The 13,939-nt window shown below is 39.0% G+C and overlaps 1 protein-coding gene across 6 annotated transcripts in view; it reads right to left on the bottom strand.

The window, feature by feature from the left end:
- Positions 1 to 7,173, bottom strand: part of elavl2 (ELAV like neuron-specific RNA binding protein 2) — a gene marked incomplete at both ends in the record, with an annotated part of 35,432 nt that extends 28,259 nt beyond the window's left edge. For all 6 annotated transcript variants that reach the window (XM_079808350.1, XM_079808352.1, XM_079808354.1 and 3 more), the window contains one exon: positions 7,102 to 7,173. In XM_079808350.1, the coding sequence (XP_079664476.1) occupies positions 7,102 to 7,173 (72 nt within the window). The remainder of the gene's footprint in view (positions 1 to 7,101) is intronic.
- Between the last annotated feature and the right edge of the window lie 6,766 nt (positions 7,174 to 13,939).

The following is a 13,939-nucleotide window of genomic DNA, read 5'->3' as shown; positions in this document are numbered from 1 at the left end:
GCCCAGCCCTAATATCACAAAATCTGAATGTCCTGCACCAATGGCGCCCATGTTGGGTTTAGGTCAGGCTGACTAATTGATCACACAAAACTTGAAACAAATCATGTGACCAGCATACTCAAGACAGACCAGGCTATGATAAATAATAAAAGGATATGATGAAAACATCTTTGTGCCCCAAACAAGACACTAAAGAGTATGTAACTCGTGGTTCACGTTGCCTGTTTTAGGGTTAACGTAGCTATAGGCTATTTTAGTCCCCCTCACTCCATAAATCAATTAAAAGTAACTGTATTCAGAACAGAACAAGAATACCGTACAAGTAGTAATATGAACAGCAAGCCAAAAATGAATTTAAAGTGAAACTAAAACTAATGTTGGGCTCACATAGAAAACCTTGCTCATTCAAAGCGAATCCAAATGCGTGCATTTATTTGGATGCTAAACTATTATTTATTATGTAAACTAGATTATGTACTTCATTTGCGCTCCAGTATCGACATGAAACATCATCCTTCACATGCGAAAACGTGCTTTGCATAACCACAGTGGGGTGGTGCTCATGCTGAACACTACATATTGTACTACAGACTATTTAAATTGAGCAATCTAACTTTGGTTGACTATTTTCTTTTGATTTTGAACAGGCTGCGATGTCAAGTTAGAACTGATAAGAGTGTGTGTGTGTGTGTGTGTGTGTGTGTGTGTGTGTGTGTGTGTGTGTGTGTGTGTGTGTGTGTGTGTGTGTGTGTGTGTGTGTGTGTGTGGCGTCTGCAGTGCACATTCACTCAAAGTGTTTCCTTATAACAGCGAAGACTACATAAAATACTCATTTTATGGTCACACAGACGAGCGCAAGACATCATTCGAAACTGAAATGGTGCACTCCGCTTTCTGCAGTCTCGGTTTCCTTTCCATTAACTTGTTTTGGAGTTGACAAATAGTAGGCTTCGGTTCATTTTTCATTGTTCAGTGTGCAATTGTATATCGACATGAAATATCAATTCAAAATCACCTATGTGCATTATAGCTGCATATTTATGCTCGAGAACGCTCTGACCCGCTGCCACGGCGCTAATTCTGCCAATTCCAACAAGTTGAAACATATCATTTATATGAATTAAATTAACTTTTTTTATTTTTTATTTTCAAATTCCAATGTTGTGTTGTGCATCACTAATGCTGCGTTCACACAAAACGCGAATAGAGCGCCTGGCGCGATTGATTTCAATGTTAAGTCAATGGAAAGGCGCTTTGACGCGCGTCTGGAGGTCCCGCGCCGCGAAGGACGTGATTCCGCCTCGTTCGCGCGAATTGAGCGTCTTGCACGATACGCGCGTTACACGCGACTGGTGCTTTTGTGCATTCACACGTTTGAAGCGAATTCGTGTCTGACGCCAGAGTTGAAAAATGTTAACTTTTGCGTCAATTAGCGCCACGTTAACCAATCAGGAGCCTGCTTGCTGCTGTCATGTGGTAAAGTGACATGACGAGAAACCCTGCATAATTTAAAAATACTACTATTGTGTCACAAAATGAGCTTTTTCAGGCTAGTCCTTCTGACATTTGCCGCTGGATCTGATGTCCTGTAGTGGTGCATCTTGTGTAGATCTAATGGGCGATCTTTGGTGTCATGAACCTATAATTTGTTGCCTGCCAAATCGTTTTGACTGAGGGCAAAGAGAAGTTTCATAACTTTATTTTTTAGGATATTGAAATATACATGCAGTGAAAATAATGTAGGAGTTGCCTGGACCACATTTGTCAAGTCAACTTTATTTATATAGCACTTTTAACGATGCAGATTGTTTCAAAGCAGCTTTACAGTGTTAAACAAGAAAATAAGGCAGCATAATTTTATTCAGCCGTCTAGCCGTTCTGGAGAAAACGGTTATGTCATCAGTTCATTTCAATTATCATACAGTGACAGTGTGGGCTTTAGATCAGTAATTTAGTTTATATGGTTAATTTAGTTTAATAATTAGATTTATTTGGATATTTAATTGAACATTTTTGAAATATTTAGTGTCCCCAACTGAGCACGCCAAGCCAGAGGCAACAGTGGCAAGGAAACCAAAACCCCATCAGGTGACCTAATGGAGAAAAATAAACCTTGGGAGAAACCAGGCTCAGTCGGGGTGCCAGTTCTCCTCTGGCCAATTAACAAGCAGTGTATGATTATTATTCTGGAAACTTTACACAGGTCAGAGGTCATAATAGATCGGAATATTCGAAGGATCGGAGGCAACACGCCGGAGGCGGGTTTATTGAGGATGACATCGATTTAAGTATTACTAAATTGTAATATTCGAACAATCGGAGTCATCACGCCAGAGACGGGTTTATTGAGGATGCCGTGTCGACGATGCAATTTCAGGGGGAGTCTAATTGACACGGTCTCTGCAGACACTTCAGGGTCATGCGTTTTGTGTGGCTATTAATGCTTAATATATATTTTTAATAAAAATGAAAAGAGGCAGAGTGGTGTTTTATAACATTTCTCCTGGAGTGCCTTGAACACGCGTCTATTTCGCTTCAAACGCTCGATTTCTACGCACGTCCAATTCGCCGCGGATGTGCGAATGCATTCAAAGTGTTTGCGCGTGAAACTAGACGCGGTAGATGCGATTTTGACACTATTCGCGTTTGGTGTGAACGCAGCATAAGTCAGTTTTACCAATACAATCAAGCTGTGGAATTTTAACATGTCTGTTTTTAAATATTAAAATTTTAATTTGTTTCAACCACTTGGTGGAATTGGCAGACGTTCCCTTTGCGCTGTGGTATCGGGTCAAAGCATTCTCGAGCATAAATATGTAGCTATAATGCATGTAGGTGATTTTGAATTAATATTTAATGTCGATAAACAATGGTTAGCCAACATACTGACAAAACTAATTGTGGTATTGATATCTTTGTAAGATTGCCGATTCTATAGAACAGTGGCAACTAGGGCTGCAACGACGGGTCGACGTCGTCGATGACGTCGACTACGAAAATACGTCGACGTGCGTGAAATGCGTCGACGCGTCGGCGGCACATTATTTACGTTCTAGAATGGAACAGAAGATCTAGAATAATGGCGGCTTCTGCTCCCGGGCATAGTGAAAATGATCATTTATCATATAAAGCCAGACCGCGACATTCAAAAGTGTGGGAGTACTTTAAACAGAAGCCGAATAAAACTGTGCTTTGTTCGCTCTGTAACGCCGGTTTCACACTGCGCGCGGTGGCAGAGCAGAAGCTGTGCGCGTGGAGAGCGGGAGCTTTCACACTGCAGTCAGTGTTGCCAAGTCCGCTTTTTTCCGCGGAATTGGGCTAACGTTACTTCTACACTGTTGCCGCGGGCTGTGTCTCATGTCCGCGGGTTGAAGCAAAAAAACACACATATTTAACCCCCCGAACGCGATGTTTACCAGAGAACCTCCCCGAAACGCGATTGGGCTTGTTTTGGGCTAGTTTTGAGTAACGAATGGGTGGGTTTTGTTGTGTAAACCTGGCAACCCTGCTGCCAGTGTTCTCTCGCGTAGCTGAACCGTGGCGCGTGTATTGCAACAGACGGTCACATTTTCCGGGGTTCTTCTCCGACCCCAGTACGTCTCGTGCTTTTATTTATTATGGGCTGCATATATCTGCCGTTAATGCGACCTGGTTCCGCTCTGTCCCAAACACATATGCATAATAACTTGCTGTATATAGGTAGTTTACATGATTAAAGTAACATTAAAGTTAAGATATGCCTCTAGCTTTAATCATTTAAATGTGTCTTTGAAGTTTGGGCAAAAACTTCTGGCAGCTTTAGTCGTTGTTTATGCACATGTATCGTCAAAATAGACGACTAGTTATACATTAACACAATGCTAAAAGTTCCTGTATGTGAACCTTTTGCAGATAATACAAGTGCATTTTCGTTTACTATTGACACAAATCAATTAGTAAATCATACTCAACTACTATAGTGAACAACTTTTCCTAATTAGGCCTACTCTGTATACATTTTATGATGAATAGTATCATTATATATTATGTTTAAAAAGCTTCTTGTGTTCATATATTTCATTATAAAATGGCATACTATGTACACTACCCTTCCTGAAATACAATTAATATTGTCATCATTCATTGATTTCATGTTAAAATAATATACAAATTCACTACCCTCTTTGAAATACAATAATCAGTAAAAAAGAATCATCAGATTAATCCGGAAAATAATCGTTAGATTAGTCGACTAATCGAAAAAATAATCGTTAGATTAGTCGACAGAAAAAATAATCGTTAGTTGCAGCTCTAGTGGCAACTTTACAGCACTCTGAGTGACCCCGAGTGGTTAAGAGCATTTCGTTGTGTTGTGGCTTGATTCCGTTGTGTTGTGGATTGTTTTCGTTGTGTTGTGAACTTATGATTGCTTTTTATATTGCGTTGTGTTGTGCACTACTGGGCCACCGTAGTTTAATGATCTACAGTAAAAAATAGAGAGCGCTTTGGTGAGAACTAAACAAATATTTAATTACTACATTAGTAATTTCTCGCTAGAAATTACATGACATCAGAAGTAGAAAATGTTAGCAAAAAACGTATTTACACACAAACGTGATAGGCCACGTAAAAATCACAGAGTGGGGTCAGCACATGCTGAGGCGAACAGTGCGCAGAAGTCGCAAACTTTCTCCAGTGCCAATAGCTACAGACCCCCAAACTTCTTGTGGCCTTCAGATTAGCTCAAGAACAGTGCGTAGAGAGCTTCATGGAATGGGTTTCCATGGCCGAGCAACTGCATCCAAGCCTAAAGTCAAGTGTCATGCAAAACATCAGACGTGTTCTCTGGAGTGACCAATCATGCTTCTCTGTCTGGCAATCTGATGGACGAGTCTGGGTTTGACGGTCGCCAGAAGAACGGTACTTGCCTGACTGCATTGTGCCAAGTGTAAAGTTAGGTGGAGGGGAGATCATGATGTGGGGTTGTTTTTCAGGGGCTTGGGCTTGGCACCTTAGTTCCAGTGAAAGGACCTCTTAATGCTTCAGCACACCAATACATTTTGGACAATTTCATGCTTCCAACTTTGTGGGAAAAGTTTGGGGATGGCCCCTTCTTGTAAGAACATGACTGCGCACCAGTGCACAAAGCAAGGTCCATAAAGACATGGATGAGCGAGTTTGGTGTGGAGGAACTTGACTGGTCTGCACAGAGTCCTGACCTCAAACAGATCGAACACCTTTGGGATGAATTAGAGCGGAGACTGTGAGCCAGTCCTTCTCTTCCAAAATCAGAGCCTGACCTCACAAATGCGCTTCTAGAAGAATGGTCAAAAATTCCCATAAACACACTCCTAAACCTTGTGGAAAGCCTTCACAGAAGAGATGAAGCTGTTATAGCTGCAACGGGTGGGCCAACTCCATATTAAACCCTACGGATTTAGAATGAGATTAAAGATGTGATAAAAAATGTGCATGTAAAAAGTTTGGAAATAGTGGATTTTGCGTATTTATTAGTGCTGTCAGTTAAACGCGTTATTAACGACGTTAACGCAAACCTATTTTAACGGCGTCAATTTTTTTATCGCGAGATTAACGTTCTTTTTGGTCTAACAAACTTTGTAGTTTTTTCACATGCTGTTGCAACAACTAATAACGTTAGAAAAACTACAACACCACTCCGGATGTAGCTAGACCGGAAACAAAACATCAGGCACGCTGCGGCTGCCCGCACTCGTTTGGGCCATTAAAAGAGTAGACGTGGATGGCAAGCGTGAGACGCCGAAATGAGAAACGTATTAAGCCATGGTTTAACTCAGGGGTCTTCAACTAAAAGTGCTTGTCTTGAGCGCTGCTTTCTGCTCTGATGGTGCGTACACACCAGACGCGAATGAAGCGTTTTGCGCGAGTGATTTAAGTCAATGCAAAGACGCAAATAGACATTCTGCGGCGCGGACTAAGCGGCGTGCATGTCGCGGCATTCGCGTCCGGTGTGAACGCACCATCAGTCTCTTCTTCACTGCATGCTTGACCGCGCGTCTGGGTCTGAACGTAGTAACTGAGCATTGCAACGTTAACTGTTTCATTACGTCAAAAGGCTTCGCGGTCCGGATTCGGACCGGAGTCCGCTAGTTGGCGACCCCTGGTTTAACTGCACTATAGGCGGAGTCCTAGTTTACCTTGCATGTGCACTTTGTAATTTTATTTTGTATCACCCTGTTTTGATCCCTTAGAAAGGGCTGTTGAAGGGGCTGTTTGTGCAACAAAGTATTTGTTTCACCCTTTTATTGATGGGCAGTGTTACATTGTGTGAGCGATTATTTGCTCCAAGTGAGAATGTTGGTGTGAAATCGAACACTAAAGTATGCCAATGTTGTTTTCAATAAAACAAACATTTGAACAAAGCAAGCCGATCCACTTTTCTATGTTGATAAGAGCATTAAAATAAGAAAAAATAATGGGACAAAAAGAAATCAAGGGACATTTAGAATAAATAAAAATGTGCGATTAATTGTGAGTTAACTATGACATTAATGCGATTAATCGCGATTAAATATTTTAATCGTTTGACAGCACTAGTATTTATTCATTTTTATATGATTTTATTCAGTTTTTCTACTTTCACAAAAGTGCTGCAGGTGTGATGTGACGATATGCAAATCCATGTTCGGTTGTTTATGCTGCTTTTTGCGCATGTATAACTTTTGTTAACTGTATAAGGTCCCAGATATTTATTAATTATAATTTAATTGTAATTTAACAATCTTGTTGGTTAATGGTTATTGATCGGGTAACAAGCTTCGGTTGTTGGTTAGGTTAAAAAGAAATCCCTATTCCCCATTTAGTACCCTATTTGTGGAAAGTGCCAGTGAAGCAAAAACAAACAAAAGAAAGGAAGAATTCATTCTACTAGAGATCAGCATCACTACACAAATCAAACACTACACACTACAAACACAAACGAATCATTTGAACATTTATGGCCTGACAATCGCTCAGCTGATTTTAAATTTGATCAAATGATTTTAGATGCAGTTATCCAAAGATAAACAACCAAAATCAGCACAGCTCACAGTAACACTAGACTGACAGTGACGAAAGAAGAAATTAAAATATCCCACAAACCCCAGTCCACGGCTCGGCTGCCCACGAGCCACTTCTCAGAAGAGAAGCCACATCACACAGCCTGACTGCCATGATGGCTGGAGAGGACGTCTGCAAACAAGAGCACAGAGTCAGTCACTTACACATGCACGCTGCAACATTAGCTCCCTACTTAGGGAAACGCTACCGACTCACACACTTATGACTAACGGCTCACTTTGGCCTCTACATATGTTTAGTGTTGTTAGTGTCACAATACAATGTGCACAAGCCGCCACTGAAAACTGATTTACATAAAGACATGAAGCATGCATAAATCAGGCAAGATAATGAATCCTATTATGGGAAAAGCATGAATCATGGATATTACCATCTGCACGATGGGTGTTACAGTACACATTAAGGATATACACTGCTATACAGTACACGTACTAGGATATACTAAAGATACTACTTTCTGACTACGTCAGATTTACTTACAGCTTGCGCATGAGCAAACCCTCTTTTGCCGTTAAAAAACTGCTGTCAGGATTTACTAAAGACTAGCGTAAAATAGCAGAAGTTGTGTGCAAACTGAGAAATATACAATTAGACCAAAACAAGGGTCTATGAAAATATATTTTTTTATATTGTATATTGTTGTAGGTTTCTCAGTGTGGACAACTTATGCTATTTAGTTGACAACTTTTTGCTCTATGCACCTCAGAACAGACTGGATTTTGGCCGCAGACAATATCTGTTTTGCTAAAGACTAGGGCTGCAACAACAAATCGATAAAATTGATAATGAAAATTAGGGATCGACCGATATGTATTTTTTTAGTGCCGATACCGATTTTTCATCGGCCTTAGCCGATGACCGATACGGGCTGCCGATTTTCTTGAGCCGATATTTGGAGCCGATAGTGCTTTTGCTCCCTCAATTTACATCATAAAAATGACAATGATCATGATGATAATTTAAAATAGGAACATTTATTGAACTAAAAAAAAACAATATTTAACAAATAGTAAAAACAGGTCAGGTAGAACAAGAAGAAAAAAAAGTTCAGTGGTGAAAATAAATTCTGAAAATAAATATTTAAGCATAAATAAAATAATTACACTATTGCACACAGTAGCAACAAGCAAGCAGCATAATAAAGTGCACACTGACTATACTATACTTAATTTTAAAACTATTTACAACCTAGTCATGTAATGCTTAGGTGCACTTAACTTAATCTCTTGTAGAGCAACACCAGCAGTAATTCAGGAAAAAAATCTCCCAATGCTCCACGTGAAACTTCGGTCTTTCGACCTTTTACCATCGTGTAAATTCTCAATTGATTTTGATTAATATGCGCGAGGGAGGGAGAGCAAGACAGTTTGAAGACTGTGAGAGTGCGCGCACACCGGAGGAGGGGCACGCTCTCTGCTCGTTCTCTCAGCAACAGAAGCGCAACAGTCAGTCTCATCACTCACCGATCAAATAAGGCTTTAGCGGGATAAAAATTCGCTTTGGCAGCCGATTCTGATGTTGATTCTGTGGCGCACCACTGCGACTTAAGCTTGGAACATACTCTGCAAGAACAAAGAAATTTGTTTGTTTTCTCGAGGTGGCAAGAACAAGAACAAAGTTCGTTCTGGCCAGGACATTCCATACTTCACGAATAAAGCAGGTGCAGAACATCTCCGTTTCTCCGCATTAACCCCGCTCACTTTAAAATTTTGACCAATCACACAATAGTTCTCGGACACCCACAAGAAAAAAGTTCTGCTCAGATGATGTGTCGATGATGTGTCGAGAACGAGCTGCGAGAACTCCCAAACCAGGGCTCCGAGAACAAAATGACGTCATTTTGTTCTCACAGCCCTGGGAGCGAGAACTTTTTTCTCTGTTCTTGCAGAGTATGTTGCAGCCTTTAGTCTATGTGTGGGAAACACTGGAGAGACACACACCACACACGTCTAAATCTCAGCCAGGTGGTCGCTGAAAACTCCCACAAATACCACGGTACAACATCGGCATTACTTAATCCTATAACCAGTGTTCGTAACTAGGGATGGGCAACAGTGGTCGAGTAATCGAGTACTCGAACGTGACAGCGATCATCGATCATGAGAACGATGATTGCCCTGACTTTAAAAAAAAATATTTGTCTCTTTTTTATGGGTTATTGCGTCGTTTTGCACGGTAGCTGAGGTCTGATTGGTTAGCGTTATACAGCATGCCTCCAGAGTCCAGATAGCGCCGAAATAAAGTGAAACTGAGTGCAGGTGTACAATTTTGTCTCTAGTGTCTTTGGACAGCTCTTTGGTCTTGGCCATGTTAGTAGTTGGATTCTTACTGATTGTATGGGGTGGACAGGTGTCTTTATGCAGCTAACGACCTCAGGTGCATCTAATTTAGGATAATAAATGGAGTGGAGGTGGACATTTTAACCCTTTAACTGTCACCCCCCTTTTTGAGAATACACATGAAAATGCACTATCCAAACTTAAAGGGCTGTAATTCAAGAATGCTTTGGAATATAGACCAAAGTTTGGTCTCGTTTTAAAGACGACATTCTGCAGATTATTGCTGAAGTGAAAGCAATTCAAAATATGAAAGTATGAAATAGTTATGGAAGTTTAAATTTACTGTAAATGAAAAATACTGTACTAAATTTTTATTTCAAATAAAATATATATTTTACAAAAAAGAATTTACTATAAAATTACTATAAAATCAAAGCCATTTGTCTAACCAATTTGTGTTCCAAATTTGAAGTTGATATCACAAAAATTGAAGTCCCCATGAGATTTTGTTTAGGGTGCTGTACCAAAAATAGCCACCGGGTGTCATTCAAATTCCATTTATTGTTGTTTTGATGCATTTTCCTGTAAATTTCTGTCCAAATATTACTTCCATCACAAAACAGTCACCAAATATGGACCCTTGAGACTCAGACCTTTCCGACAATATGCGTTTTGTCAAGATTGGAAAAGATTTTGAATATAAAGTAGTTAAAATAATTGTTGTAATATGAAACATGACAGCGCCCACTAGGGGAGGAGCCCACTAGAATAATTTAGAGTAACGTTTCCATGGCAACACAATGTCCGATTTCAAAACGGTTTTCACAGGATGAATTTTGAGTTTGTAAGCTTTCAAATGATACCTAATTTGTGATAATTACTTAAATATATGATATGAAAAAAAGGCGATCAAAAAAAGAGCACCAGGCGTCCCACCTGTGGACGGTGACAGTTAAGAGTTAAAGGCAGACTAACAGGTCTTTGAGGGTCAGAATTCTAGCTGATAGACAGGTGTTCAAATCAGGGCTTAAAAACGGAAAAAAATATAAATCGGTTCACTCCGAACAGAATCGATATTTTAACGTTTCCGTTTTTGCGTTCCTCATTAAACATTACTGTTCCGAAAACGGTTAATAACGTTATTTTAATTTAGCCTATACTTTAAACAAATATGTATAAATAAAGACTTATTTTCACTCAATAATAATATAACGCATGATAATTAAAGTTGAATATTTATTTCATAAAATTTTTAAAACCACAACAGAAATACATGCATTAATTAAAAAGCATAAACAGCGGGACAAATATTGACCAGTTTTAATGGAGCGGAAAGTGGCCCTCTATTTCCCTATTGTTTTCAGAAGAGTGATAACATTCTTTGTACATAACTTTTTTCAACACAACTTGTTTTAAAAATTGCATGAATAAAGAATAAACTGGATAACCATTGCTCTTTTAATGCACTGTCAACTGGTATTTTCAAAGCAAACACTGCGCAACACGTCCTTGCATCACATAATCAAATTCAGTCAGCTAATAAAGCTTGATCATTTAATGCAATATAACATACCATTTAATACGAAGCATCAACCTTCTATATAGAAAACATTGACCTGTATTGGCAATCTGAAAGACTATAGGAAAAATTTTTGATAGATGCTAGTAACCTACTTGGATAGGCTTAAATGAAATCCACAAACTAGCCTAAATCAGACTATTTGAGCTTAAAGTCCGTACTACTTATTTAAACGTACGAAAAGAATGTCCTCCAATACCTGCGCTTTCATTGTAGACCTCAGCGGGGAAAGAAATGTCTACTTGAGGCATGAAAATGCGCGCTCACACTGACTTGCGTTACCGCTAGATTCATAGATGACTGGTGCATTTCACTCACGCTTGATCCGTCAACGTCACATGCTGTACAACTCTATTCATTATTGGTCACTGCCAAATTAAAATATTAAAAGAGAACGATAAAATAACGTTATTAACCGGTTAATGGTCATTTCAACTTAACGTTTCTGTTCAGAACGATTCAAATGATTTTGGTTTCGTTTTCGTTCCTCTTAAAATTTCGTTCGTTTCCGGTTTTCGTTTTCGTTCCTTGAACCGGTTCAGAGCCCTGGTTCAAATACTTATTTGCAGCTGTATCATACAAATAAATAGTAAAAAAAAACATACATTGTGATTTCTGGATTTTTTTTTTTTTTGATTGTCTCTCACAGTGGACATGCACCTACGATGACAATTTCAGACCCCTCCATGATTTCTAAGTGGGAGAACTTGCAAAATAGCATGGTGTTCAAATACTTATTTTCCTCACTGTATATGCTCTAAAGCAGCGGAACCTGCAGCTGCGAGCCGGCGTTCTTAAAAAGACCTAATCTGTTCCAAAATAATAATAGCCTAATAAAAAATAATCATGTTAAACAATAACTTAAACAAAAAACATAATATTTAGATCTGACAGGTTTTGTCAACATGTAACTCAAAACTGGCAGGCTTTCTGTGTACAGGACCGCTGAGTTCATTTGCCAGTCAAACACTAGCAGTGTTTCCATTCAATTTCGCAAAAACTCCCATATATCGCAAAAAAGTTTTTACGCTCGCACGAGGTGGTTTTTCAGGCAATTAGAAAAAGGACATTTTCGCAAAACTGCCATGGAAACAGTTTTTTCGCATTCAGGTTACCTGGTACGGTCACACATTGCTCCCACACAGGGCCTACATATTTTTTCCACTCAAGTAATAACAAGATCTTTTGTTAAAACGACATATATTTTATAATAAGGGCAGTGGCGTAATTTTACCTAGTAGGCTAATGACAGACCCCGGTGCAGCCACAAATATCATAACTCTCTATAGGCCTACTGTAATTAAGACATATTCAAGAAATGTATTAAAACAAAGACGCTATAGTTTCAGCCTTACTCAAAAGGCCGCAGAAAAAGCCCAGTTACGCACGTCAACCCATTCCCAACGATCTTGGATTGCTTCTTATTTATTAAATATACAGGCAAATAGTGTATTAAACAATGATCAAAATTAAAATACAATTTATACAAAACTAAATAAATTTTAAAGAAAGACTTTCTAGAAAACACAATTCAACGAAAGTGCCCAAAATCCATGTCCCCAGACATATCTGATTTTTACTCATGCTGCTCAGTTCTCACTTTTCATAATCAACATATGAAATAAAAAAATTATAATATTTAGACATAGCCTAAGTATATGAAACTAAATAGGCTTCGTTTTCTTTAACCCTCTGTCCAACGAAGTCGTCGGCACCTTTTGATGGATTTTTTCCTTATTCCAGCGGAAACTCACAATACTCCGTCATTTTTAGCCATACAGATAAGTGCAAGACCTAATTATAAACAGTAAACTGTCTGCTTTTATTTGTGTACACTCAATAACAGCAAAGGCCGTGACTCAGGGAACGGATTATTTTGCACTCCACTCCAAACGCGGTCTTCATTTCAAAAATATATTTTGTTTATAAACGCAAAGCTTTTCATTTCAAAAGCATTTCTAAATTCAGTTTATATTTCCAACAAACGAAATTCCAAGCCAAAATAACGAAATGGTAAAAAAAAACCTTTGAGTTACCACCATGCAAATTCAAACTTTTCGCTCGTCTCTGTATGTGGCAATGCGTCACAATAACCTGCGTACGTAAAAGTCGATCATTCTTTACAGATGATGGTATGTTTGGACAGAAGACGAGTTCTTTATTAAACTCAAAAAACAATAGAATATAAAATGCCACAATTTATCAGAACACCTCATATGTGCCGCTCAAGTATAAGGTGCTTTCCTTGCCATCAGTGCTTGGATAACACACACATCTCTTACTATTAAAAATAATGGCGTGCAGTGGCTGGCATATACATAAACCTAACAACATACGTAGCTTTTGGAATGATTCATCATGAGAGGGAAAAAAAAATGTTTTAGTGGCATGACATCAGTTAATGGAAACGCTGTCATTTCGCAATTTTTTTTTATCGACTTTTAGAAAATATCGCAAAAGTTTTGCGCAAATTTGTAATGGAAACGCGGCTACAGAGTTCTTTATTAAACTCATAAAAAAACGATAGAATATAAAATGGCACAATTTATCATAACACCTCATGTGCCGCTCAAGTGGCCTAGTATAAGGTGCCTTCCATGCAATCAATGCTTGGATAACACACACGTCTCTTTCCATTAAAAATAATGGTGCGCGGTGGCTGGGATATACATAAACCTAACAACATACATAGCAATTTTTGGAATGACGTATCACGAGAAAAATGTTTTAGTCGCATAACATCAGTTTAAAAGAAACGCCGTCATTTCGCAATATTTTTTTTAACGACCTTTAGAAAATATCGCAAAAGTTTTGGGCAAATCTGTAATGGAAACGCAGCGAATGATGTAGCTGGCAGGTTATGGTGATGTAGCTCTCAGCTGTTAAAGCGGTCCAGCAGTCTGTAGTTAGAGCAACTCTCTCAGCTTTGCTCAATTCTTTTAACAGCTGCTGCTTTCGTTCTTCGTAGTGAGTTTCTACCAGTCTGGTGATGGTACGTCGT

The sequence above is a fragment of the Gobio gobio genome, assembly GCF_949357685.1.
Source record: "Gobio gobio genome assembly, chromosome: 24".
Taxonomy (NCBI): domain Eukaryota; kingdom Metazoa; phylum Chordata; class Actinopteri; order Cypriniformes; family Gobionidae; genus Gobio; species Gobio gobio.
The sequence above is the reverse complement of the archived record's forward strand: the minus strand, read 5'-3'. Positions and strand labels throughout refer to the sequence as shown.